The 15,335-nt window shown below is 40.4% G+C and overlaps 3 protein-coding genes across 3 annotated transcripts; all 3 read left to right on the top strand.

The window, feature by feature from the left end:
* Positions 1-20: 20 nt before the first annotated feature.
* Positions 21-803, top strand: LOC127865632 (P2Y purinoceptor 4-like). The gene has a single exon (XM_052405523.1). The coding sequence runs from the start codon at positions 21-23 to the stop codon at positions 801-803; it is 783 nt and encodes a 260-aa protein (XP_052261483.1).
* A 7,177-nt stretch (positions 804-7,980) lies between these two features.
* Positions 7,981-8,836, top strand: LOC127865622 (psychosine receptor-like). The gene is made up of 2 exons (XM_052405511.1): positions 7,981-8,511; positions 8,618-8,836. Exons 1-2 carry the CDS (start codon positions 7,981-7,983, stop codon positions 8,834-8,836), a joined length of 750 nt encoding a protein of 249 aa, XP_052261471.1.
* A 1,719-nt stretch (positions 8,837-10,555) lies between these two features.
* On the top strand, positions 10,556-11,338 carry LOC127865618 (P2Y purinoceptor 4-like). The gene has a single exon (XM_052405501.1). The coding sequence runs from the start codon at positions 10,556-10,558 to the stop codon at positions 11,336-11,338; it is 783 nt and encodes a 260-aa protein (XP_052261461.1).
* The last annotated feature ends 3,997 nt before the right edge of the window (positions 11,339-15,335 follow it).

Here is a 15,335-nt window from a genome sequence, read left to right as displayed (position 1 = left end):
AAATTGAAACTTAGGAAAGTATGGATGCAACTACAAAGTTTTCTAGTAATGTGACATTGATAAACGTTACAGAACAGGAATCGTTCAACGCGACGTCATCAAACGTTTCCGGATGGGAGCCTTACTCTATAGACAGTTACTATAGAGACACACGTGTGCTTCTCTGGAGGGTGATTCCGCCGATTCTTGTTTCCATTGGAACGATCGGAAACGCTCTGACTATTATCGTGCTTCTTCGTCAGAAGAAGATGACGTCAACGGCGGTGTTCCTGTTTTCTCTGGCGCTTTCAGATACGCTCATTTTGTGCAGCGGACTTCTGCCAAACTGGGTGTATAATACCTGGGACATTAACGTCCTGTCGCTGAGTAGCCCCGGGTGTAAAGCGATAGTCTACCTTCATCACTGCAGCTTCCACCTCTCATCGTTGCTAATCGTGGTCGTCACGCTCGAGAGAACAGCTTGCGTGCTGTTCCCGCACAAAGTGAGACTGTGCTGTTCCGCACACAACGCTGGTATGATCATCATCTCCATTGTGCTAGCCGTGTTCGGAATTAATATAATACTACTCGTGATATTTGATGTTAGTGAATACACGAGCGGGACGTGCACTAAGTCCACGAAAGAGTATCTAGACCTATTTCACTACGTTTATGGATGGATCGACTTCACGTTAACTTTCGGCGCGCCTTTCCCGCTGCTACTCATTGGCAACGTCATCATCGTAGTGCAGCTCGCGCGCTCCCGCTCAAGACGTCAGCGGGTGAACATTTCCGGTCAGGCCCGCGACACGCGTCCAGTGTAGATTCTAATGATCGGGCTGTGCGTGATGTTCCTCCTCACGATGACACCGGTGTCAGTCTTTGTTTTGTACACCCCCTACCAGAAGGAGAAGCTCCTGGCGCTCGTGTCAAATGATCCTTACAAGGCCATGTACGAGGCCCAGTACTTTCAGTTCCTTCACGCTGTTGCCATTCTGGTCAGCTACTTCAACGCCACCTTCAACTTTGCCATCTACGTGTTCAGCGGCTCGAAATTCCGCGGAGAACTGAGGAGCCTGCTTTGTTGTAAGGCAACACAAGGCGCCATCCTGTTTGGAAGCTAGGGGCCGATGCAGACGAAATCTTAATGCCACCAGCAGCAAAATGCCGACGAAAACCGTTATCATTAAACATATTTTACATAGTTGCATACATGTATTTAATAATATTTATCACATATGCTGGATCTGATTTTGGATATTGGAAATAAATATTCTACACCATAAATAAATGAGTGATTTTGAAATTAAGTTGAAACGGTGTTGCTCATTTCCAGGCCTTCAACTCTATGAAAGGCCTCAACTTCCGCGCAGAGATTTGACGGGACTTCCGCGCAGAGGATTGACGGGACTTCCGCGCAGAGATTTGACGGGACTTCCGCGCAGAGATTTGACGGGACTTCCGCGCAGAGATTTGACGGGACTTCCGCGCAGAGATTTGACGGGACTTTCGCGCAGAGATTTGACAGGACTTCCGCGCAGAGATTTGACGGGACTTCCGCGCAGAGATTTGACGGGACTTTCGCGCAGAGATTTGACGGGACTTCCGCGCAGAGATTTGACGGACACCAGCATAGCTGGATCAAATCCATGCCTTCATAACCAATCATGTGATGACAGCCTATCCACGTGGCACAATAATATTACCGTTGTTGTTTTTACTTTTTAAATTTAGGTAATTAATTTTTTATAATGAACCTAAACTTAAACACTTTTTTCAAAATGTTAAAGAAAATGATACTACTTGTTATATTAGAATACTCAAACCAATAAATTAAATTCTACCAAATCTGGTAGTATTTTCTTGTGATGGCAGAGATTGTATGTGATAGAAAGGAACAACAATTCTGCGCTGATATTGGAAAGGCCTATGGTCAGTTGTGTTATATGACTCTGCAACGCTCACTACAAAGATCAGATCTATAAATAAACATAATTAAATAAAAAACAAAGGTTTACTTATAGATTTTTGCCTAAAAAGAAGTCTCCCGAGGAATTATTTTAGCCAAGCCTTTTTAAAACTTGGCTAATTGAATATGCATAAAGTGTCGACCATATTAGCCTGTGCAATGCGCACAGGCTAATCATTGAAAAACGTTTCCGCTTTAACTGGAATTTCTTTTATAAGAGACTTCATTTAAACGAAAAATTTCACAGGCTAATCTGGGACAATACTCTTCGCACATGCATAAAGCCCCGTTTTTCAAGAGTGACTCATATTTGGGATCCACTCTTGTTATATTCAATTCAGCTAAATCTTTGTCAATGATTTTCAAACTCCGAGCAGTCAATATACAAATTGTTTGATACTTATACATTTATTTTTTTTGAAAATAATAAGTAGCTGCTTATCTTTAAAATATGCCTCGTTCTGGCAAAACTGGGTTTAATGCATGTGCGTAAGGTGTCATCCCAGATTAGCCCTTGCAATCCGCACAGGCTATTCAGGGACGAAACTTTCCGATTTTATGGAATGGAATTTTTTGTTGAAAAAGGAACGCCTCTGAACGAAAATCCAGTCTAGGCGGAAAGTGTCGTCCCTGAATAGCCTGTGATGACTGCGCTGGCTTATCTCGGACGACACTTTTCGCACAGGCATTAAGCCCCGTTTTCCCAAAGACAGCCTCAACGATATTTTTTTAAAACAATCAGTCGCTTGTCATCTATAATATGAAATCAAACACGTTTGCGGTCTACAGTACATCGCCCCAGAAATGACCTTTGAGCCATGCTCTGTGAAAACTGGGCTAAAGGCACCTGCTTAAAGTGTCGTCCCAGATTAGCTAGTACAGTCCGGACAAGCTAATCACGGACGACAATTTCCGCTTAACTGGATTAGAAGAGGCGCCGTATGAACGAACAATTCCATAAAAGCGGAATTAGTCGACCCTATATAGCATTGCGGAATACAAATGCTAATCCGGGACGACACTTGACGCACATGCATTAAGCCCAGTTTTCGCAGACCGAGGCTAACATGAAATTAAACAAGTTTGCATGTCTGCAGTGCATCGCCAGAGAGAAGACATTTAATATCAAGCCAGCTAGCCGTCACAATGCTTAAGTGTGTGTGCGTGAATTAGTCATTCGGAGCTTGCACAGGCTTTAACTTCATTATTCATCGTGCAATCTTGAGAGAACGTCGATCTACCACACATGCTCAACGCTGGCAAAACCCATCTAAATGGCTTAAACAGTAGGGCCACTATTAAAGGTCAAAGTAGGGCATAAAACAGTCTGTCCGGACAGAACTTTCGTCATTCATCATGCAATTTAAATAAACTTACAAAACAAATGTTTACAATGTGAAGACGTATCGCACGGGTCAAGGTCACGCTCACCGGTCAAATGTAATATTTGTACAAAATACACATTTAATCTCTTGCACGAAAGGTTACATTGCATGCATGGAACGTCACCTGCACTAGGAGATTGATACAGATAGTCCGGATTGAAACCTCATCATTCATGATGCAATTTTAAAATAATTTACCACCTAAATTTACACAGTGGAGAAATAGTGTCCTATGCTCCTTAAGCAAACGGCAGTGTCACGCTTAGAGGTCCGTAGTTCAAACATGTGAATGATGCAGCTGGTATAATAATTGCAAGAAATCAAGACCATGAGCTCGACATGTCAACGTGACTTAGAGGTCCGTAGTTCAAACATGTGAATGATGTAGCTGGTACAATAATTGCAAGAATTCTAGACCATGAGCTCGACATGTCAACGTGACTTAGAGGTCCATAGTTCAAACATGTGAATGATGCAGCTGGTAAAATAATTGCAAGAATTCTAGACCATGAGCTCGACATGTCAACGTGACTTAGAGGTCCATAGTTCAAGCATGTGAATGATGCAGCTGGTACAATAATTGCAAGAATTCTAGACCATGAGCTCGACATGTCAACGTGACTTAGAGGTACGTAGTTCAAACATGTGAATGATGCAGCTGGTATAATAATTGCAAGAATTCTAGGCTATGAGCTCGACATGTCAACGCGACTAAGAGGTACGTAGTTCAAACATGTGAATGATACAGCTGGTAAAATAATAGCAAGAATTCTAGACCATGAGCTCGACATGTCAACGTGACTTAGAGGTACGTAGTTCAAACATGTGAATGATGCAGCTGGTAAAATAATTGCAAGAATTCTAGACCATGAGCTCGACATGTCAACGTGACTTAGAGGTCCGTAGTTCCTTACATGGGAATGATGCAGCTTGTAAAATAATTGCAAGAATTCTAGACTATGAGCTTAACATGTCACCAACTGGCATCTAGTTTGGACGTTGGATACGGGTAAAATTGATATATTATATATGTATGGCCAAAAGTGTTAGCAATATAATCCTTGTGCTATGTATGTACACCTTACTTTAATTAATCACTGTCTATTTACATTTAAATATGGAAAACTGCAAAAAGAGAGCGTGTTCGGCCTTCAAAAAGCGCATTACTTCGTTCGCTCAAGTAAGGCATCATTTTCACAAGTGGACTATCATTGACACATATAAAGCATTTAACGAAATTGCAAAACCATTTTAACATGTACTGCTGTTTTTAATTGAAAGATGAATTAGAATAGTAGTCCATATAAAGTAGATTAAGCCTATCACGGTTCCATGTTGACGATTGTACAAAACTTCGCCTCTGTAAACGGTAAAGAAATAAACGGCCGTATAAACATAATTATGTTATTTTTTGTTTAGAAGTAAATGCAAACTTTTTGAAAACAGAAAGCATTACAAATATTATTCCCAGGCAATTTGACTTTTTTGAAGAAGGGTGGCGGATTTAGCTTCTCTCTCAGTCATGTTTACACATACCGTATCAGGCATTTACTATTTTGTTTAGTTTTATGATAGAAAATATTCAAAAAATTTCCAAAAAATATACCATAAAATGTTTATTGGACCGAACATGATTTATATAAATATTTATGTCGATTGGTGCTTCACTTTATAAAATATCGTTAAAATACCCACCATGGCAAATGCAGCGACACTGCACCAGTACTGTTTATTAATAAGAGAACCAACACACTATAGTGTCAATTATTCAGGTCAAAATACTAACTCCGTCAACATGGTCAATACGCTTTGTTCTCAAAAAATAATGCGGATCAACATTGAATTCAATACAAAAATAATTATAAACATGTCTTTTAATATCGCCTGCGATCACACAAGATTATCGTCCGATCGAATCGACGCAGACACAAATCACTATCGAAGCTAAATCTGGCATTGGCGTAGTGCGTATGACAATTGTAGAATAACCCGTTACAAGTTTAAGAATTCAGATAATTTGAGCCTCGTCATGGGAAAACGGCGCTTAATGCATGTGCGTCAAAGCATTCCGCGCAGGCTTATCATGGACGACACTTTCCAATGTTATGGTATTTTTCGTTTCAACGAAGGGTGCTGCTTAGCAACATTCAGTCGATTTCCCAGAGCTATGCTAATTTATATGGTTGCTGAGTCGATTTCATAGAGGTATGCTAATTGATATTGTTGTTGAGGAATCCAGTCGATTTTCCAGAGCTATGCTAATTGATATTGTTGTTGAGGAATCCAGTCGATTTTCCAGAGCTATGCTAATTTATATAGTTGTTGAGAATTCGCGAAATCTGCCCATGATGACAATACAAAATTCGCATTGTCGCATATCGTCGCCGTGTATACAGTTATATTGTTGTTCAGTCAGTTCCAGTCGTTTCACAGCAGCTAGGCTAATTTATAGCATGTTGTTGAGCATCGATTTCCCAGAGGTATGCTAATTTATATTGTTACTGAGTCGATTTCCCAGAGCTATGCTAATTTATATTGTTGTTGAGGAATCCAGTCTATTTCCCAGAGCTAGGCTAATCTATATTGTTGGTCAGAATATACAGTCGATTCCCAGAGCTAGGCTAATTGATATTGTTGTTGAGTCGATTACCAAGAGCTAGGCTAATTTATATTGTTGTTGAGTCGATATCCCAGAGCTATGCTAATTTATATTGTTGTTGAGGAATCCAGTCGATTTCCCAGAGCTAGGCTAATTTATATTGTTGTTGAGTCGATTTCCCAGAGGTATGCTCATTTATATTGTTGCTGAGTCGATTTCCCAGAGCTATGCTAATTTATATTGTTGTTGAGGAATCCAGTCGATTTCCCAGAGCTAGGCTAATTTATATTGTTGTTGAGTCGATTTCCCAGAGGTATGCTAATTTATATTGTTACTGAGTCGATTTCCCAGAGCTATGCTAATTTATATTGTTGTTGAGGAATCCAGTCGATTTCCCAGAGCTAGGCTAATCTATATAGTTGGTCAGAATATACAGTCGATTTCCCAGAGCTAGGCTAATTGATATTGTTGTTAAGTCGATTACCAAGAGCTAGGCTAATTTATATTGTTGTTGAGTCGATTTCCCAGAGCTAAGCTAATTTATATTGTTGCTGAGTCGATTTTCCAGAGCTATGCTAATTGATATGGTTTTTGAGTCGATTTCCCAGAGCTAGGCTAATCTATATTGTTGTTGGGTTGATTTCCCAGAGCTATGCTAATTTATATTGACGTGAGGAATCCAGTCGATTTTCCAGAGCTATGCTAATTTATATTGTTGTTAAGAATTCGCGAAATCTGCCCATGATGACAATACAAAAATTCGCATTGTCGCATATCGTCGCCGTGTAATACAGTTATGCAATGTTCACGTCAGTTTCGTAGTGTTCACAACAGTGTCATGGTGTTCACGGCAGTTTCGTAGTGTTCACAGCATTTTCATAGTGTCCCACAGCATTTTCATAGTGTTCACAGCAGTTGCGTAGTGTTTACAGCCGTTTCGTATTGTTCACATGAGTTTCGTTGTGTTCACAGCAGTTTCGTAGTGTTCACATCGCTTTTTTTTAATCTGGCGGAACCAACATGACATAAGTAAGCGTCGACTATTTTGGTACCGAATCGTTAGAACAGTTTACTCATATAACACGCAACAGCTAAACTGTACATACACGAACACAATTGTTTGAATTGTTTTATAATGTATGTTTATTATAGATGTGCATAGCGGAATAAAAAGTACAAAATAGTCGAACAAGATCCGTACACACTTACCACCCTTACCACCATTCCAAAAGAACAGAGAACATAATATTTAAATAATAAATTGTTCAACATTAGTATGTGTTACATTTACGTTAACAAAGCCACTGCTGTTTCTTGACAATAACATACCAAATACTGTTACCATTTCTCATATATGTTCAGGTATTGAATGCCACAAAATGACCTTTTTCTTAAAAAGACTGTTCTCACTTCTTACTTCTCTTCAGCTTTTTTTCTCTTTGTATTTGTGTTTTCTATAGGACCCGTCATTACTTAGAAAGAAGTAAATTGAAATTGTCAGACTGCGCCACGGGTAATCAATTATTAACGTATTTAATTTTAATGTAATGTTTCAACCTTTTGAACACGAACATAACAGTATGAGATGATTTAGCCTTCCTCCATTATATTAATAACATAAACATATTTGACATCAGGCAACTTTCACCTAAACGAATTATCTGGGCAGAACCATATCCGCTATTTGGTGAGAATCTATGAAAACTCACCGGTACGTTCATAGAAAAGTCTTCTAAATTCAAAAAAAGTGCTCGATACAATTAAATTTATAATACTTTTTTAAGTAAAGGAATTTTAACGAAAAAATCGAAACTAAGGAAACTATGGATACAACTACACAATTTGCTAGTAATGTGAAATTGATAAGCGTTACAGAAAAGGAAACGTTCAACACGACGTCATCAAACGTTTCCGGAAGAGAGTTTACGCCGGTCGGTTTCTATGGAGACACGAGTGCGCTGCTCTGGAGGGTGATTCCGCCGATTCTTATTTCCATTGGAACGATCGGAAACGCTATGACTGTTTTCGTGCTGCTTCGTTAGAAGAAGATGACGTCAACGGCGGTGTTCCTGTTTGCTCTGGCGCTTTCAGATACGCTTGTGTTGTTCAGCACACTTCTGCCAGTCTGGGTGTTATATACATGGGGCATTGACATCAATATGCTGAGTAACCCCGGGTGTAAAACGATAGTTCACCTTGCCTACTGCAGCACCCACCTCTCCTCGTGGCTGATCGTGGCTGTCACACTTGAGAGAACAGCTTGCGTGCTGTTCCCGCATAAAGTGAGACTCGGCTGTTCCCCACGAAACGCTGGGCTGATCATCGTCACTATTGTGCTAGCCGTGTTCGGAATTAATGTAATACTACTCGTGATATTTGATGTGAATGGATATACGGGCTGGACGTGCGCTCCGTCCACGACGGAGAACTACGACCTTCTTTACTACAATTACGGATGGATCGACTTTACGTTAACTTTCGGCGCGCCGTTCCTGCTGCTACTCATTGGCAACGTCACCATCGTAGTGCAGCTCGCGCGCTCCCGTTCAAGACGTCAGCGGACGAACATTTCCGATCAGGCACGCGACACGCGTCCAGTGTCGGTTCTAATGATCGGGCTGTGCATGCTGTTCCTCGTCACGATGACACCGATATCAGTCTTTTTGTTGTATTCCCCCCTACCAGCTTGAGAAGCTCCAGGCGCTCATGTCAGTTGATCCTTACACGGCCCTGTACGATACCGTGTATTTTTATTTCCTTTTCGGTGTTGCCATTCTGGACAGCTACTTCAACTACACCTTCAACTTTGTCATCTACGTGTTCAGCGGCTCCAGGTTCCGCGCAAAGCTGACGAGCCTGCTTTGTTGTAAGGCAACACATGGCATCAGACTGTTTGGAAGATAGGGGCCGATGCAGACAAAATCTTAATGCCACCAGCATCAAAACCGTTATCGTTAACACTATTTTACATGATTGCTTGTTTCATAATATTAAACACATATGCTGGATAGATTTTGGATATTGGTAATACATATTAGAATGATTCTACACCTTTAATAAATGTGTGATTCTGAACACAGGTGGTTGGCGTGTGGCTATGATATTAATTAGTGAAAACATCATTTTGAATGATAAATAATCATATTATAACGAAAAATTAACTTTTCTGAAAAAAAATATTTCACTATCAAATATATATATAACAAGGTATGCAACTCAAAATCACCCCAAAACGGGGTGCATCGCTTTGAACAGCCATATCTTCATCAATTGTGCAGCGATTTTCACGATCTCGGTCTTATTCAACGCAGAAATGAATTTCCTTTCTGGAAATGTATATGTCTTGCAATATTTTTACAAATGCTGGGTCAACTTTTAAGAAATAACACGATACACAACACGCATGACCCAGTTGACAGTGATCATGTATTCTTTATGAATGAAATCTCCAGTTGTAAAGACACACCTCCGCATTGGACCAATGAAATCACTCGTATGTTTAAAATGTCAGTTAGTTGAAATGTATGTAAACAAAGTTTTCAAACGGCGCTGGACAGTAAGTCTTGATGCAGAATGTAACGACAAGAACGGTAATAATGTTTTTTCATACGTTTTATTGAATTATGGTATCGAACTACATGAACTTTGTAGGGAAGTTGCCCTTTACTCCGTGAAGATTTCAGTCTTAAAGACAGCATGATCACTGTCAACTGGGTCATGCGTGTTGTGTATCGTGTTATTTCTTAAAAGTTGACCCAGCATTTGTAAAAATATTGCAAGTCATATACATTTCCAGAAAGGAAATTCATTTCTGCGTTGAATAAGACCGAGATCGTTAAAATCGCTGCTAAATTGATGAAGATATGGCTGTTCAAAGCGATGCACCCCGTTTTGGGCTGATTTTGAGTTGCATACCTTGTTATATATATATTTGATAGTGAAATATTGTTTTTCAGAAAAGTTAATTTTTCGTTATAATATGATTATTTATCATTCAAAATGATGTTTTCACTAATTAATATCATAGCCACACGCTAACCACCTGTGATACTGGCCTGTAGTTTTCGGCGAGGTGTACGTCCCCTGATTTGAATACCGGTGTGACATTAGCATTAACCCAGTCGGATGTTAGTTCGCCACTGCCTACTGATGTTTGGAAGATTTGGCGTATTCCAGGTGCGAGTTGTTTAGCACAGGTTTTCAATATTATATTTGGAATATTGTCTGGACCGACTTCTTTTGCGACTTTCAGTGATGTTAATAATTTCTCTATTCCGGGTGTTGTTATGTTTAAGGGAGGTAACTTGGTTTATACTGTTTTTTTTATGATGGTGGTAATACGCGTTTGTCTCTCCTTGTGAATACGGAACTGAATTGGTCCAAGAGAATTTGTGCTTTATCTTTCCCCTCACTGAACAAGTTTCCTTTTGACTAATTACCTAATTAATAAAATTTATGAAAATACACCAGTACTTGCTCAGAGGAGTCCCCTCGGATCAGATATAGAACAACATAGGGGCCTAGGGGCCTGACGGAAAATAAAAAGTGGCGCGATAATAATAAAATCATAAAACTTATTTAAGTAAAGGAGTTTTGAACGAAAAAATTGAAACTTAGGAAAGTATGGATGCAACTACAAAGTTTTCTAGTAATGTGACATTGATAAACGTTACAGAACAGGAATCGTTCAACGCGACGTCATCAAACGTTTCCGGATGGGAGCCTTACTCTATAGACAGTTACTATAGAGACACACGTGTGCTTCTCTGGAGGGTGATTCCGCCGATTCTTGTTTCCATTGGAACGATCGGAAACGCTCTGACTATTATCGTGCTTCTTCGTCAGAAGAAGATGACGTCAACGGCGGTGTTCCTGTTTTCTCTGGCGCTTTCAGATACGCTCATTTTGTGCAGCGGACTTCTGCCAAACTGGGTGTATAATACCTGGGACATTAACGTCCTGTCGCTGAGTAGCCCCGGGTGTAAAGCGATAGTCTACCTTCATCACTGCAGCTTCCACCTCTCATCGTTGCTAATCGTGGTCGTCACGCTCGAGAGAACAGCTTGCGTGCTGTTCCCGCACAAAGTGAGACTGTGCTGTTCCGCACACAACGCTGGTATGATCATCATCTCCATTGTGCTAGCCGTGTTCGGAATTAATATAATACTACTCGTGATATTTGATGTTAGTGAATACACGAGCGGGACGTGCACTAAGTCCACGAAAGAGTATCTAGACCTATTTCACTACGTTTATGGATGGATCGACTTCACGTTAACTTTCGGCGCGCCTTTCCCGCTGCTACTCATTGGCAACGTCATCATCGTAGTGCAGCTCGCGCGCTCCCGCTCAAGACGTCAGCGGGTGAACATTTCCGGTCAGGCCCGCGACACGCGTCCAGTGTAGATTCTAATGATCGGGCTGTGCGTGATGTTCCTCCTCACGATGACACCGGTGTCAGTCTTTGTTTTGTACACCCCCTACCAGAAGGAGAAGCTCCTGGCGCTCGTGTCAAATGATCCTTACAAGGCCATGTACGAGGCCCAGTACTTTCAGTTCCTTCACGCTGTTGCCATTCTGGTCAGCTACTTCAACGCCACCTTCAACTTTGCCATCTACGTGTTCAGCGGCTCGAAATTCCGCGGAGAACTGAGGAGCCTGCTTTGTTGTAAGGCAACACAAGGCGCCATCCTGTTTGGAAGCTAGGGGCCGATGCAGACGAAATCTTAATGCCACCAGCAGCAAAATGCCGACGAAAACCGTTATCATTAAACATATTTTACATAGTTGCATACATGTATTTAATAATATTTATCACATATGCTGGATCTGATTTTGGATATTGGAAATAAATATTCTACACCATAAATAAATGAGTGATTTTGAAATTAAGTTGAAACGGTGTTGCTCATTTCCAGGCCTTCAACTCTATGAAAGGCCTCAACTTCCGCGCAGAGATTTGACGGGACTTCCGCGCAGAGGATTGACGGGACTTCCGCGCAGAGATTTGACGGGACTTCCGCGCAGAGATTTGACGGGACTTCCGCGCAGAGATTTGACGGGACTTCCGCGCAGAGATTTGACGGGACTTTCGCGCAGAGATTTGACAGGACTTCCGCGCAGAGATTTGACGGGACTTCCGCGCAGAGATTTGACGGGACTTTCGCGCAGAGATTTGACGGGACTTCCGCGCAGAGATTTGACGGACACCAGCATAGCTGGATCAAATCCATGCCTTCATAACCAATCATGTGATGACAGCCTATCCACGTGGCACAATAATATTACCGTTGTTGTTTTTACTTTTTAAATTTAGGTAATTAATTTTTTATAATGAACCTAAACTTAAACACTTTTTTCAAAATGTTAAAGAAAATGATACTACTTGTTATATTAGAATACTCAAACCAATAAAATTAAATTCTACCAAATCTGGTAGTATTTTCTTGTGATGGCAGAGATTGTATGTGATAGAAAGGAACAACAATTCTGCGCTGATATTGGAAAGGCCTATGGTCAGTTGTGTTATATGACTCTGCAACGCTCACTACAAAGATCAGATCTATAAATAAACATAATTAAATAAAAAACAAAGGTTTACTTATAGATTTTTGCCTAAAAAGAAGTCTCCCGAGGAATTATTTTAGCCAAGCCTTTTTAAAACTTGGCTAATTGAATATGCATAAAGTGTCGACCATATTAGCCTGTGCAATGCGCACAGGCTAATCATTGAAAAACGTTTCCGCTTTAACTGGAATTTCTTTTATAAGAGACTTCATTTAAACGAAAAATTTCACAGGCTAATCTGGGACAATACTCTTCGCACATGCATAAAGCCCCGTTTTTCAAGAGTGACTCATATTTGGGATCCACTCTTGTTATATTCAATTCAGCTAAATCTTTGTCAATGATTTTCAAACTCCGAGCAGTCAATATACAAATTGTTTGATACTTATACATTTATTTTTTTTGAAAATAATAAGTAGCTGCTTATCTTTAAAATATGCCTCGTTCTGGCAAAACTGGGTTTAATGCATGTGCGTAAGGTGTCATCCCAGATTAGCCCTTGCAATCCGCACAGGCTATTCAGGGACGAAACTTTCCGATTTTATGGAATGGAATTTTTTGTTGAAAAAGGAACGCCTCTGAACGAAAATCCAGTCTAGGCGGAAAGTGTCGTCCCTGAATAGCCTGTGATGACTGCGCTGGCTTATCTCGGACGACACTTTTCGCACAGGCATTAAGCCCCGTTTTCCCAAAGACAGCCTCAACGATATTTTTTTAAAACAATCAGTCGCTTGTCATCTATAATATGAAATCAAACACGTTTGCGGTCTACAGTACATCGCCCCAGAAATGACCTTTGAGCCATGCTCTGTGAAAACTGGGCTAAAGGCACCTGCTTAAAGTGTCGTCCCAGATTAGCTAGTACAGTCCGGACAAGCTAATCACGGACGACAATTTCCGCTTAACTGGATTAGAAGAGGCGCCGTATGAACGAACAATTCCATAAAAGCGGAATTAGTCGACCCTATATAGCATTGCGGAATACAAATGCTAATCCGGGACGACACTTGACGCACATGCATTAAGCCCAGTTTTCGCAGACCGAGGCTAACATGAAATTAAACAAGTTTGCATGTCTGCAGTGCATCGCCAGAGAGAAGACATTTAATATCAAGCCAGCTAGCCGTCACAATGCTTAAGTGTGTGTGCGTGAATTAGTCATTCGGAGCTTGCACAGGCTTTAACTTCATTATTCATCGTGCAATCTTGAGAGAACGTCGATCTACCACACATGCTCAACGCTGGCAAAACCCATCTAAATGGCTTAAACAGTAGGGCCACTATTAAAGGTCAAAGTAGGGCATAAAACAGTCTGTCCGGACAGAACTTTCGTCATTCATCATGCAATTTAAATAAACTTACAAAACAAATGTTTACAATGTGAAGACGTATCGCACGGGTCAAGGTCACGCTCACCGGTCAAATGTAATATTTGTACAAAATACACATTTAATCTCTTGCACGAAAGGTTACATTGCATGCATGGAACGTCACCTGCACTAGGAGATTGATACAGATAGTCCGGATTGAAACCTCATCATTCATGATGCAATTTTAAAATAATTTACCACCTAAATTTACACAGTGGAGAAATAGTGTCCTATGCTCCTTAAGCAAACGGCAGTGTCACGCTTAGAGGTCCGTAGTTCAAACATGTGAATGATGCAGCTGGTATAATAATTGCAAGAAATCAAGACCATGAGCTCGACATGTCAACGTGACTTAGAGGTCCGTAGTTCAAACATGTGAATGATGTAGCTGGTACAATAATTGCAAGAATTCTAGACCATGAGCTCGACATGTCAACGTGACTTAGAGGTCCATAGTTCAAACATGTGAATGATGCAGCTGGTAAAATAATTGCAAGAATTCTAGACCATGAGCTCGACATGTCAACGTGACTTAGAGGTCCATAGTTCAAGCATGTGAATGATGCAGCTGGTACAATAATTGCAAGAATTCTAGACCATGAGCTCGACATGTCAACGTGACTTAGAGGTACGTAGTTCAAACATGTGAATGATGCAGCTGGTATAATAATTGCAAGAATTCTAGGCTATGAGCTCGACATGTCAACGCGACTAAGAGGTACGTAGTTCAAACATGTGAATGATACAGCTGGTAAAATAATAGCAAGAATTCTAGACCATGAGCTCGACATGTCAACGTGACTTAGAGGTACGTAGTTCAAACATGTGAATGATGCAGCTGGTAAAATAATTGCAAGAATTCTAGACCATGAGCTCGACATGTCAACGTGACTTAGAGGTCCGTAGTTCCTTACATGGGAATGATGCAGCTTGTAAAATAATTGCAAGAATTCTAGACTATGAGCTTAACATGTCACCAACTGGCATCTAGTTTGGACGTTTGGATACGGGTAAAATTGATATATTATATATGTATGGCCAAAAGTGTTAGCAATATAATCCTTGTGCTATGTATGTACACCTTACTTTTAATTAATCACTGTCTATTTACATTTAAATATGGAAAACTGCAAAAAGAGAGCGTGTTCGGCCTTCAAAAAGCGCATTACTTCGTTCGCTCAAGTAAGGCATCATTTTCACAAGTGGACTATCATTGACACATATAAAAGCATTTAACGAAATTGCAAAACCATTTTAACATGTACTGCTGTTTTTAATTGAAAGATGAATTAGAATAGTAGTCCATATAAAGTAGATTAAGCCTATCACGGTTCCATGTTGACGATTGTACAAAACTTCGCCTCTGTAAACGGTAAAGAAATAAACGCCGTATAAACATAATTATGTTATTTTTTGTTTAGAAGTAAATGCAAACTTTTTTGAAAACAGAAAGCATTACAAATATT

Source organism: Dreissena polymorpha, chromosome 1 (assembly GCF_020536995.1).
Source record: "Dreissena polymorpha isolate Duluth1 chromosome 1, UMN_Dpol_1.0, whole genome shotgun sequence".
NCBI lineage: Eukaryota > Metazoa > Mollusca > Bivalvia > Myida > Dreissenidae > Dreissena > Dreissena polymorpha.
This window is presented reverse-complemented; position numbering and strand designations above follow the sequence as displayed.

Coding starts and splice junctions, on each gene's coding strand:
- LOC127865618 (XM_052405501.1), top strand. CDS start 10,556: ATGGATGCAACTACAAAGTTTTCTAGTAATGTGACATTGATAAACGTT.
- LOC127865632 (XM_052405523.1), top strand. CDS start 21: ATGGATGCAACTACAAAGTTTTCTAGTAATGTGACATTGATAAACGTT.
- LOC127865622 (XM_052405511.1), top strand. CDS start 7,981: ATGACGTCAACGGCGGTGTTCCTGTTTGCTCTGGCGCTTTCAGATACG. Junction 8,512..8,617: donor GGACGAACATTTCCGATCAG/GCACGCGACACG, acceptor CCCCCCTACCAG/CTTGAGAAGCTCCAGGCGCT.